Source organism: Procambarus clarkii, chromosome 87, assembly GCF_040958095.1.
Source record: "Procambarus clarkii isolate CNS0578487 chromosome 87, FALCON_Pclarkii_2.0, whole genome shotgun sequence".
Taxonomy (NCBI): Eukaryota; Metazoa; Arthropoda; class Malacostraca; order Decapoda; family Cambaridae; genus Procambarus; species Procambarus clarkii.
In genome coordinates this window covers 15,201,159-15,213,826 of record NC_091236.1, presented here as the reverse complement: position 1 = coordinate 15,213,826, position 12,668 = coordinate 15,201,159, and the positions used below count along the sequence as shown (strand labels likewise).

General features: G+C 43.5%; 1 protein-coding gene across 1 annotated transcript; it reads left to right on the top strand.

Moving 5' to 3' along the window:
• The first annotated feature begins 6,946 nt into the window (after positions 1-6,946).
• Positions 6,947-12,379, top strand: LOC138358952 (golgin subfamily A member 6-like protein 2). The gene is made up of 3 exons (XM_069317443.1): positions 6,947-7,628; positions 9,741-10,340; positions 12,240-12,379. Exons 1-3 carry the CDS (start codon positions 6,947-6,949, stop codon positions 12,377-12,379), a joined length of 1,422 nt encoding a protein of 473 aa, XP_069173544.1.
• The last annotated feature ends 289 nt before the right edge of the window (positions 12,380-12,668 follow it).

Sequence of the window (12,668 nt, the reverse complement as noted above, 5' to 3'; positions counted from 1 at the left end):
TAAGATAGGTTAGGTTATGCAAGTTAGGTTAGGTTGGGTTAGTAAAGTTAGGTTAGGTTGGGTAAGTTAGGTTAAGTTAAGTAAGGATAGGGTTAGTTAGGTTAGGTTATGTAAGCTAGGTTAGGTTTAGGAACGTTATGATAGGTAAGTAAGTAACATTGGGTGGGGAGGATAGGTTACGCAGGTTTAAGCAGTGTTGTACAGTGAACAGTTTTAAAGGTAAAGTTTCTAAGAAAATATATTTTAACAGAAGTGCAGGTTTAATATGAAAAGCTGAACTAGTTATATTTTGGAGAGAAATTTTATGACTAAAGATGTCTTAAAAAATAACTTGTTGGAAGAAGGAGAGTTTCTTTGATTAACGAAGGTGACTCTGAAAATAACTTTGATGTCTTAGAGAACAACTTTGATGTATTAGAAAGCTTCTCTGACGAACGAAAGGTTACTTAGCGAATAACTTTTATGATGTAGAGAACAACTTTGATGAACTAAGATGTTTTAGAAAGCTTCTCTGATGAACGAAAGGTTACTTAGAGAATAACATTTGATGACTGGGATTAACTTTTTGATGACTGAGATTAATTTTTAATGTCTCTGAGAATAACTTTCATGACTTAGAGAATAACTTTGATAAATGAAAGTAACTTAGAAATTACCTTTGTTGACTAAGAATAACTTTTGATGACTCTGAGGATGACTTTGATGTCTTAGAGAACAACTTTAATGACTTAGAAAATGATTATGACGAACGAATGTGAGTTAGAGATTACCTTTGATGACTCTGAGAATATCTTTGAAGACATTTGAGAACATGAGTAGTATTTTTGATAGCTCAGAAAATAACTTTAGCTGACTTTGATGTCTTATAGAACAACTTTTGATGCACGAGAGTGAGTTAGAGATTACCTTAGATGACTCTGAGAATACCTTTGATGACTCTGGCAACACCTATGATGACTCTGAGAATAACTTTTGGTAGCTCTGAGAATAGGTTTTGATGACTCTGGTGTCTCCGAGAATAACTTTAGATGTCTCTGAGAATAACTTTGATGGACGAAGAGTAGTTTGGGTGTATCTGAGTGTGGCCTTGATGTCTCGAAGAGTGTCTTTGAAATCTCAAAGGATGTCTTTGAGTGCAACATTGATGAAATGAGTAAGTCTTTGATGTCTCGAAGAGAGCCTTTGACTATTTTTCTTACTCATTGAAGTATACAGTTAGTTACAAAAGTGTAGAACAATGTTCCATTTGACTATTTTTAGTTGAGGAAAGACAAGAAAATATGATGACAGAGACTATTTTTTGCGCTCCGCAAAGTATAATGTCAGTTAACAGCAGCGATGAAAGATATCTTTAGCTATTTTTTCTTACTTGACGAAACTTCTCCTTCTACTCTTCGCCGTCTTGATGCTTTGCACCATACTGGGTTGCGCCTCAGTTCTGGTGCCTTTCGTTCGACTCCCATCCTTAGCTTGTATGTTGACACTGGCTTCCTGTCTCTCCAGGAGCGCCGTGTTAGCTACTGTCTTTGCTATCTTGCGCGGTCCTTGCAACATCCTTCCTCTCGCCTCTGTCGTGCTTTACCTTTTACCCCTCCTGCGGTTCCTGTTCCTCATCACCACCTCCCTCTTTCTGTCCGGTTATCTCGCCTACAGGATTCTCTTTCCGTTCGTATTTCTGATGTTTCTCCTCGTGTTGTTCCTTCTTTGCCCCCGTGGAGAGTCACTCTTCCGCGGTTTTGTACATCCTTGACCCGTATCACTAAAGCTTTTACCCCTCCTACTAAAACGCCTTTTCCTCGAGCACTTTTCTTCTCACTCCCGCTCTGTTTCTGTCTTCACCGATGGGTCTAAGTCTGCGGATGGTGTTGGCTACTCTGTTGTTTTTCCTGATCGCACTTATATGTGTCGCTTACCTCCGGAGACTAGCATCTTTACAGCGGAGCTTTATGCTATTCTCTATGCTCTTCGTCTCCTGCTTTCTCGTTGTCAGTCTTCCTTTGTAGTTGTTGTTGACTCTCGTAGTGCCCTCGTGGCTCTCGGGTCCTTTAATCCGGTTCATCCAGTAGTTGTCGAGATCCAGCATTGGCTGTTTCTTGTTCACAGTAAATTTAAGTCGGGTGAGTTTTGTTGGGTTCCAAGCCATATTGGTGTGTCTTTAAATGAGCGTGCAGATGCTGCTGCCAAGGAAGCTGTCCGCTCTTGTCCCATCTCTCGTAAAGGTATTCAATATTCTGACTTTTACCCGGTTATCCATTCCTCCGTCCTTACCCGTTGGCAGGCTTCTTGGTCGTCTGTTACTAGTAACAAACTACGTACTCTTAAATGTTGTGTTTCCTCGTGGCCGTCCTCCTACCACTGTAACCGGCGTTGGGAAACGGCTCTGGCGAGGTTGCGTATTGGCCATACTCGCTTAACCCATGGTCACTTGATGTAGCACCGCCCTGCTCCTTATTGTCCTAGTTGCATTGTCCCTCTTACGGTCGTGCATGTCCTTCTTGAATGTCCTGACTTCCAGGACGAGCGTGTGTCTTGCTTTCCGACCGCCCCTCGCGGTCACTTGTCCCTCAATAGAATTCTTGGTGACTTGGATACTTTTGATATCGTTCGCCTTATGTGTTTTTGTTCCCGTATTGGCATCCTTGGTGATATTTAGCGCTCTCTGATTATTCTGCACATTTGATGGTGCTACATAGCCTTCCCGGTTTGGTGCCTTCTTTTGATAATTACTTACTTACTTACTTGACGAAACATAATGGCTGTTAAGAAATGATGAACAAGACTATTTTCAGTTACTGGACGATGGATAAAGTTAGTTATGAACAGTATTGGAAGGTTTCCTTTGACTATTTTTAGCTAAGAGAAAGAATATTTTAGTTAGGAACGATGATGGTAAGAAATATTAAGTATAAAGTATAAATATTAACTACGAGAATTACTTTGACATAGTTTTGCAAATAAAACTGGGTGACTAAATTTGTTGGGGGAACTGTATTGCGGTTCATAATATTTGACAAAGAACTAGTTAGTGAATGGAAGAAACAATTGGTTTAAAGGAACAAAGAACATAAAAAATTGAGACTAAGTAAGGGAATGAACACAGTGAACATACGGTGAACACAGAAAACATGTAAAAAAAGTTGATGAACACAGTGAACATGCAGGGAATATGAACTTACAGAGAACATGAAGACATGATAAGGAACATAGGGAATACAAAAAAATGAACACTGAACATGTGAAGAACAAGCTAAGAACATTGAGAACATGAATATTGACTATAAAAGTTGTACAGAGAACATATGACGTCCATGAAAACGTGATAGACTTTGATAGACTGGAGAGGGACTTAATCTGAATTAATTTGATGAACTTTGAACTAAGGTGGAGGACATGAGCTGGAGCTCAGTAACTGACTTGATATTATTTACTGTGTCTGATATACAGAGGGTATAAGTTTCAGGGAAATTGAATAGGTATTAACGAAGATACGAGAGGGAACTACGGAGGGAGACAGGAGGTAGAACTTGCTTACTGACTTCATATATTTCACTACGTCTGGAATATGACTGTTTAAATTTCGTGGAAATTGGGCTATTAGTAGCGAAAATGTGGTCTCTAACAAATTTTGGTCTTCAATTGGGCTCTGAATAATTTCGATCATGAACTTGACACTGAATATTTTTGGCACAAAGTGGCTTCTGATGAGTTTTTGGTCTTTACTGGACTCTGGCGAATTTCTGTCTACAAACGGACTCTGACTAATTTTGCTCACAGAGTGGACTCTGTTAATTTTCAGGGTAAGACTTGACTCTGATTATTTTCAGGGATAAACTGGACTCTGAATATTTTCAGGCACAAACTGGACTCTGAATATTTTCAGGCACAAACTGGACTCTGAAGAATTTTGTTAACAAAGTGGACTCTGAAGAATTTAGGTTAACAATAGAACTCTGTTAATTTCGGTATTTTTACAGGTGAAACAGCAGTAAAAGGTTATAAAACTTAAAGTCATGACTAAGATACTGTTTTTTGTAACAAAACGTCTATGACAATATTCTCTGAAAATGGTCTTTTTACAAAATTTGGTCATAAACATATAAATAAACTTCTATGATTACTTGAAACTCTGAAATATTTTCTTAAAACTAACTCTGAAAAATTTGAATTTCTCCAATAAGAACTCTTAACAAACTTCTAAGATCTCGGAAATTATTTTTCTCTTATGAACTCTTAACAAACTTCTATGAAATTATTTTTCTCATAAGAATTCCCTAATTCCAAATCAGTGTCTGCCCAAATTCACCTGAAAACCATGATATGCAAAACGGGATTTTTTAATTTCTCCCATAGGAACTCTTAACAATTTTCTAAGATTTTATTTTCATCATATGAACTCTTAACAAACATCTAAAATCTCAGAAATTATTTTCCTCATAAGAATTCCTTACTTCCAAATCTGTGACTGCCCAAATTCACCTGAAAACCATGAAGCGCTAAACGGGATTTTTTTCCAAAACAAAAAAATCCACTTTAGCCTTTATCCCTACTACTGACATCATGGAAGGTTGTAACGCGGGGTGGGGGAAATAGCTCTATCATGTCCTTTATTCCACCCATATTTAACTATTCTAATGGGGGAGTGGGCGAAATAGCTCTCTTTAGCCCCTGCTAGTTAGCTAATCTAAAGCTTCCCCCAGAGTCCCTACTGCAGCTCTCTAATTCATCACCTGGTGACCTAGGTATTTGATTACCTTGGTGTCACAACCACAAGGCATTGTAACCTGATCAGGTACCCATGACTCAAGAGAACTCTAGAGTAATTCACTGAAACGAACGAATCAGAGGAACGAAAGGAAAGAGATGAATAAAACAGTAATTAGTTAGGGTTTGGGGTGAGGGAGGAGGGAGGAGAGAGGAGTGTAGTCAGGTAAAAGGGAGAGAGGGTACAGAGATGAATAGGAAGTAGTGGTAGAGGTAGAAGTAGAAAAGTAGATAGTAGAAGGTAGACTGCCACCATCCATTCAAGACCATTATATACAAGACAAGGAATGGAACTTGTCGGTATCACAAAATTCTCTAAAAGTATCAACAGGTCATCATTAGCATGATTTAACTGGAATCATGTTCCAGACAAGATTCTTTAACTAAAGAGTACTCTACACTCTATTTTGCATATATCATAAATTCCAAGAACTTGGGAACACAATTAATGTAAAATTAAAAGTAAATGAATCAATTATTTATTTAGCATGATAAATATCAGAATTCCAGCAATCGAACTGAAGGTTCATTATTAATGTACCAAGTGAGTCACTACACCAGAATTCGAGACCATTACAGCCGTCTTCCCCCTGATTGTCACACAACACTAGTAAACACGACTACGTCCCCTTTCATGATCAACTCACCATGTGTCTGCCTATAGCTGGCTTGAGAGGGGGGGGGGGGGGGACTGTAGTTGACAGAGACTGTACGCCCCATCTGGCTGACAGCCTCTCGGTTCTGCTCTGCTGGCTGTTCTCCTGTCTCCTGTCTCTCTGTCTATCTCTGTGTACAATACCCTGGTATATATTGGGGACCAACTAGCTAACTCCGCCCACAAGTAGATAGCCCCAGGCACTCTACCAAGCCACACCTTAAATTGGCGGCATGTTTGAAGGTAACCCCTGGCAAGCAGCCTGCAATTATGAGATTAGCGGAGACCAGGTCAACTTCCCATGACCTGACCCTGGTCACTTGGTGGTCATTAACACGTAGAGGTGAGAGTTTCTTAATTACTAGGGGCCGCCAACCTGACGCCTCTCGACATCTTGTCTGTGACTTCTTGTTCTAGTAGTAGTAGGCATCCTTCAGTCTCGGAAGACTATGGAGTTGCACCCTGACAGGGCGCAAAGCCTGGGTAGGTAGATTTGAAGGAGAAGCTGTTACCCATGCAGCAGGTCCCTCCTCTCCACGTTGCTGAAATTATCCAATAGAAAGACAAATGCCAATACACATGGTTCCAGCAACGTTGCAGGAGCTGCCAGAACGAGGTCGATGTCAACAACGAACTGCCTTAGGGGATCCAACTCTGGGTTTTTCCTCGAGGTTGACTCCTGAAGCCTTTCCCAAAAAAGGGGTATGGCCGCAAGGTAGCGGAGGTTTAAAATAAGGGTTTTCCTTCCCCTAGATGGGCTCTCTGTCGTTGACGCACAACAACGCAGTGGAAACTGTACTTCTTGCACTGCACACAGGACCGTGGAATTCGATTGTCCCAACTGATATTGAATTGGTCGTACGTCCGTCACCATGATGGCCGTATCTTGGGGTTCTTCACAGCATAAAGGGAACTGCAAGTTTCGAAACCTCCATGTATTTGGCACCGTAGAATCCATTCTATTCTCAGCCTCCCTGTTGCTCCAGCACGCCTCCTTCAGACAGCTACATCAAGTTTGCACGACACAGGGAGGAATCACTCAACAGAGCAACATGCTTGCTGGAGCGGCGGCCAGTTAAGGCAAACGATTCTGTCTTGCAATTACGCTCCATGCAATGATGCTGACACCAAGAAGGGACACTAGGCATCATGTCCTAGCTTGGCCTTATCTTCTCCTCCTCTTCTAGCCCTACCACTTGAGCTAGGCGGTACAGCGACGGTCTCGCTTCATGCAGGTCGGCGTTCAATCCCCAACCGTCCAAGTGGCTGGGCACCATTCTTTCCACCTGTCCCATCCCAAATCCTTATCCTGCCCCATTCCATATGCTATATAATCGTAATGGTTCGGCGCTTTCCCCTGATAACTCCCTTCCCTCCCTCCTCCTCTTCTTTCTTTTTTCTCCCATGGGTCTTTGAGAAGCGACCTGGGGTCCAGTGGGGTCCGTCCATCCTGGGGTCCATCCTGGGGTGGACCAATGTTGATGGGACAGACTGGGGTTGTTGTTGATCCTCTCTGGTGGTGGCAATGCCATGGCTGGTGGTCACGATTCCATGGCTGGTAGCGATGATATCATGGTTGGTGGTGACGATGTCATTGCTGGTGGTGACGATTGCATGGCTGGTGTTGACGATACCATAGCTGGTGGTGACACCATGGCTGGTAATGACGCCATACCTTATGGTGACACAATGGCTGGTGGTGACACCATGGCTGGTGATGACGCCATACCTTATGGTGACACAATGGCTGGTGGTGACACCATGGCTGGTGATGACGCCATACCTGACGGTGACGCAATGGCTGGTGGTGACACCATGGCTGGTGATGACGCCATACCTGATGGTGACACAATGGCTGGTGGTGACACCATGGCTGGTGATGACGCCATACCTGATGGTGACACAATGGCTGGTGGTGACACCATAGCTGGTGATGACGCCATACCTGGTGGTGACGCAATGGCTGGTGATGACGCCATACCTGGTGGTGACGCATTGGCTGGTGGTGACGATGCCATGGCTGGTGGTGACAATGCAATGGCTGGTGGTGACACTGCAATGGCTGGTGGTGACGATGCCATGGCTGGTGGTTACTCTATGTCTGGTGGTGACGCCATAATTGGGGATTATGCCATGACTGGGGATGACACCATGGCTGGAGGTGACGCCATGGCTGGTGATGACGCCATGGCTGGAGGTGACGCCATGGCTGGTGATGACGCCAAGGCTGGAGGTGACGCCATGGCTGGTGGTGACACCATGGCTGGAGGTGACGCCATGGCTGTAGGTGACGCCATGGCTGGTGATAACGCAATGGATTGTGGTGATGCCATGGCTGGTGGTGGTGACGCCATGGCTGATGGTGACGCCATGACTTGTGGTGACTCCAAGGCTGGTAGTGATGATAATGATGATAGATATATACAAGAGTTGTTACATTCTTGTACAGCCACTAGTACGCGTAGCGTTTCGGGCAGGTCCCTGGAATACGTCCCTCGCGAAGAATCGTTTTTAAAACCAAGTACCCATTTTACTGTTGAGTTAAACAGAGGCTACAATAAGGATTTACGCCCAGTAAATTCTCCCCGGCCAGGATACGAACCCATGACAAAGCGCTCGCGGAACGCCAGGTGAGTGTCTTACTACTACTCCACGGAGACTGGTGTGACGATGCTATGGCTGGTGGTGACTCCATGGCTGGTGGTGACCCTATGGCTGGTGATGACAACATGGCTGGTGGTGAGGCCATAGCGGGTGGAGAGACCATGGCTGGTGGTGAAGAATCTCCTCTCAACTCCTTATATTAACATTTACTAATAACACTAACACGTAGAATTAAAATCGTTGGTGTATCAGGCATGATATGCTAAATCAGGCATAATTTAGATAGAAATTACCCAGCCATCTTGACACTAAGCGTCGACAGCAGACTGAAACATGAAGTCTTCCACGAATGTTAGAGATTTATAGAGTTCAGTTAATTGTCCTTTCTTTCTAAAAATATTGTTCATTATGAAAGAAGTATTCACTTCGTGAATTATGCGAATACCTCTTCTCGCAATTGCCATGCGAGAAGAAGTATTAATATTCAACATATTTACTGGTGACGATAGTTTAAATCGTACTCCTTTATTTCCCTCAATAATTACTAGTAAACCAAATTGGTTTAAGCTCGAGATCGCTATGAGCGTCTCTGTGCATGCGTGTTCGGGCCTCTGGGTATGGGGGAGGTGGCTTTTCGGCACACGGCTCCGCCACGAGTACACACAGATTTACAAGCGGCAGCCATTGCAGATATAATACGTGGTCGTACAGTGCTTCGTACTGTATATTCTAGTTTCTGAGAAGATAATCGCGTCCCCGAATTTGACCTTCAACAGCAGTGAACGTCAGGGACTAATTGACGTGATATCGGCGACTGTAAATGTGCCAACAAGCCTACGTTATGTATATTTTATGTGTAGTGCACTATCTCATAAATTATTACTGTAGGTAGCTCGTCGTTATGTCATTTACCGACCAAAACACTCATGTTCGGTTCTTTCCTCGTTATTCTCAAGTTTTAATGAATAGTGGAATAAATCTCTAGCAAAGTCAAATTCTATAACATTTTTGTGATTACAGCGTGTTGGTGAGGGCAAGCAGAGAAATTCTTCCTCTACACACGACATTCCCTACTGGTGTTTCATCCATTATTTGGGCAATGTGATCACGTCTACGAGTATTCGAACAGTGAAACGGGTTTAGTGAAGTCTTCTTACAACTAAGCCTTACTGTCTCTCTTTCGTATATTTCTAAGACTGATGCTAATATTATTTCTATTATGTATTTACATTTCTTATACATATAATATTCTAAGAGAAATTACATAAATCTAATATTTTGTTTCTCAGTGTGTAGCAATGTTTCATATATAATTTCCTATGATTTGACAATTTATTTAATAGGCTTAATAATCTTACTATATTATCATCATATTGAATCTACATTTAATTTCTGATTCTATAATGTGTATTGATATAATTAACCAACTGGTATCGAACCAGCACCAGTCATTATCCTAGATATATATTATTTCTAGTAATACCCCCCAGTGTTGAAGTTTGAGGATTTAAACTCTCAATTAATTATTATTACAGTCCATTCATGCTCTTCAAATAATTACCAAATAATCTAACATCCATAGGCACTGGTACCACAGTGTCAGTCTTATAATCCATTTATTTGTTTTCCCTCTTTTCTCAAAAGTGGGTGGTCCTTCGAGTATTTCGATTTCTTAATTAAATATTAATAGAGTTGAGTTAAAAGTCCCATTCCACAACAGTTGGTGGTGACGTCATGGCCGGTGGTGACGCCATTGCTGGTGGTGACGCTATTGCTGGTAGTGAGGCATTGGCTGGTGGTGGCGCCAAGTCTGGTGGTGACGACATGGCTGGTGATGACGACATGGCTAATGGTGACGACATGTCTGGTGGTGACGACATGGATGGTGATGACGCCTTGGCTGGTCGTGAGGCCATAGCAGGTCGTGATGCCATTACTGGTGGTGACGCCATGGCTGGTGGTGATGCAAAGGCTGGTGGTAATTTTATGGCTGGTGGTGACGCCATGGCTGGTGGTGATGAAAGGGATAGTGGTGACGCCATGGCTGGTGGTGACGCCATGGCTGGAAGTGTATCCATGGTTGGTGGTGATGCAATGGATGGTGGTGAGGCCATGGCTGGCGGTGATGCCATGGCTGGTGGTGATGCCATGATTGGTGTTGACGCAATAGCTGGTGGTGACGCAATGGATGGTGGTGACTCCATGGCTGGTGGTGATGAAATCGATGGTGGTGATGCCATGACTGGTGTTGAAGCCATGGCTGGTGGTGATGCAATGGCTGGCGGTGATGCCATGGCTGGTGGTGATGCCATGGCTGGCGGTGATGCCATGGCTGGTGGTGATGCCATGGCTGGCGGTGATGCCATGGCTGGCGGTGATGCCATGGCTGGTGGTGATGCCATGGCTGGCGGTGATGCCATGGCTGGCGGTGATGCCATGGCTGGCGGTGATGCCATGGCTGGTGGTGATGACGCCGGCTGGCCGGTGATGCCATGGCTGGTGGTGATGCCATGGCTGGCGGTGATGCCATGGCTGGCGGTGATGCCATGGCTGGTGGTGATGCCATGGCTGGTGGTGATGCCATGGCTGGCGCTGATGCCATGGCTGGTGGTGATGAAATCGATGGTGGTGATGTAATTTTTTTTTATTATTATTATATTCCACCACTGACGTGGCCACACAATTACAATGCTAAGCAGCATATATACATTTTCTTCTGTCCTCCATGGACAGGGTTAGAGATGTGTTAAACATATAGTTCAAGGGTTTATTGAACACTCAACTACAGAAGGTGATACGGTGCTTTTAAAATGCTAAGCTAACCTACAGACGTAAATACATAGATACACAGATTTACGTATGCCCTGCATAAAGTGTTAGATGTGTCTTTTACATAATGTCATTAATGTGCATTTACAAAGGTGAAATGTAATTCTGATCAGCTTCCATATATACTTTATACACATACATATACATATACACACACATGCATTCACATACATTTGTCTCTTTTAACCTGACAGGGTGAGATAGCTGATAGACACTCTAGTGTGCAATTAAGCACTTAATCACTAAAGGTGATTAAGGTGCTTTTACAAGCTCACGTTATATAGTCACATTACATACATACATTGTATAATTGATACATTACATGGTTAACCTTGGGTACAAGACCAATATATCATCAATTGTTCCAGTACTCATATAGTAATTACACAGTTCAGCATACCTTAGCCCAGGAGGGCGAAAGTCAGTCAATATGGGACATTCTACAATATAATGTTCAAGAGAGTGCATGTTTTCTCTTTCACAAAGTTGACACATTGTGTACTCGACATTTGGGTTTTGAGAAAGCTGCCAGATACGTCTATATCCCAGTCGTATTCTGGCCACTATAACATTACATTGCTGGGTTCTTGTTCTATTAGTCCCATATGTGAATGTCTCCTCACGATATCTATCATAATATTTAATGCTACAACTTTCTGGTCTTTGTGAATTTGTTAGGTCGGTGAGATCTCCATTAGACAATTTTTTAAGTATTCTCTTTGTCACTGCTAGTGAAACACCCATATCAATTTCTACCACTGGTTTTCTACAGGCTGTCTTTGCAAGCATATCAACAGTGTCATGCCTTGAGATGCCAACATGTGATGGTATCCATAGGAATTTAATTTCAAATCTGTTTTCTTTAGCAGCTGTGACGGTGTCCACCCCTATATTTCTTCCTTTCCAGCTATGAAGAGTCATATCTCCGTACCCTAAGTATTCTCTGATGTTCAGGGAACATTTTCAAGTGTGGGAAAGCATGGAGCGCAATTAAGCTGGCTATAAAATGGCCAGCTAAGTTTCATAATGCAAGGGGGCTTACGCCTTTTGAGGCACAGGACGGTGTAGTCATCCTGTTTCCCGTCAAGACGTCCTGACGCTTCTCGGCACCTGATTGGCCAGGTGAGGTCACGTGCCGGAAGTGACCAATGACGAGAGCCCTCGGGCGGTGTGACGTCACGAGGCGGAGGGCTCATTCTGCAGACAGTCTGAGAAGCCATCCAACTTCCGTGGAGTGCCCAGAGGAAAGGACGGACCGGATTAGAGAGCCAAGAGCTCTGTCAAGAGTCTACAGCAGAGGGAACGTTGGGCTGGTGACGTCTGGGACGCCCAGAGGACCACGTATTCTACATCAAGCGAGTAGCTACGGCCGGGTCAAATCTACTGGCAGTGAGGCGAGGGGAAGCTGTGCTGGACTGCGAGGTGTCGGCAGTGCCAGTGAGAGTGGAGGACGACGACGGAGGTACCTGTCTCCAGTACCCCAAAGAAGCGGAGGAGGAAGGCAGTACCTGTTGCAAATTAGCACGGTGAGGACGCGTTACTACTAAGGCGACGAAGGAACCTGTGTGTGTGGTGGGAACTAGTCGACGGCAGAGCAGATGCCAGGACCAGGAACCTAAACATCCCTCAACAGAGGACGAGTCAACTTCGTGGTTGGAGTGAAATAAGGTAGATAATTGTCCCTCCCTTTACCCCTTTTGATCTAGGCGAGCTAGAATATTTTATATGTTGTGAATATTTCTACTCATCATTTTATTGTCTAAGTGTCAGAATATTAGGCTAGGAGCCAAGAACTCATTTAGGCGTGAGTTGGTGTGTG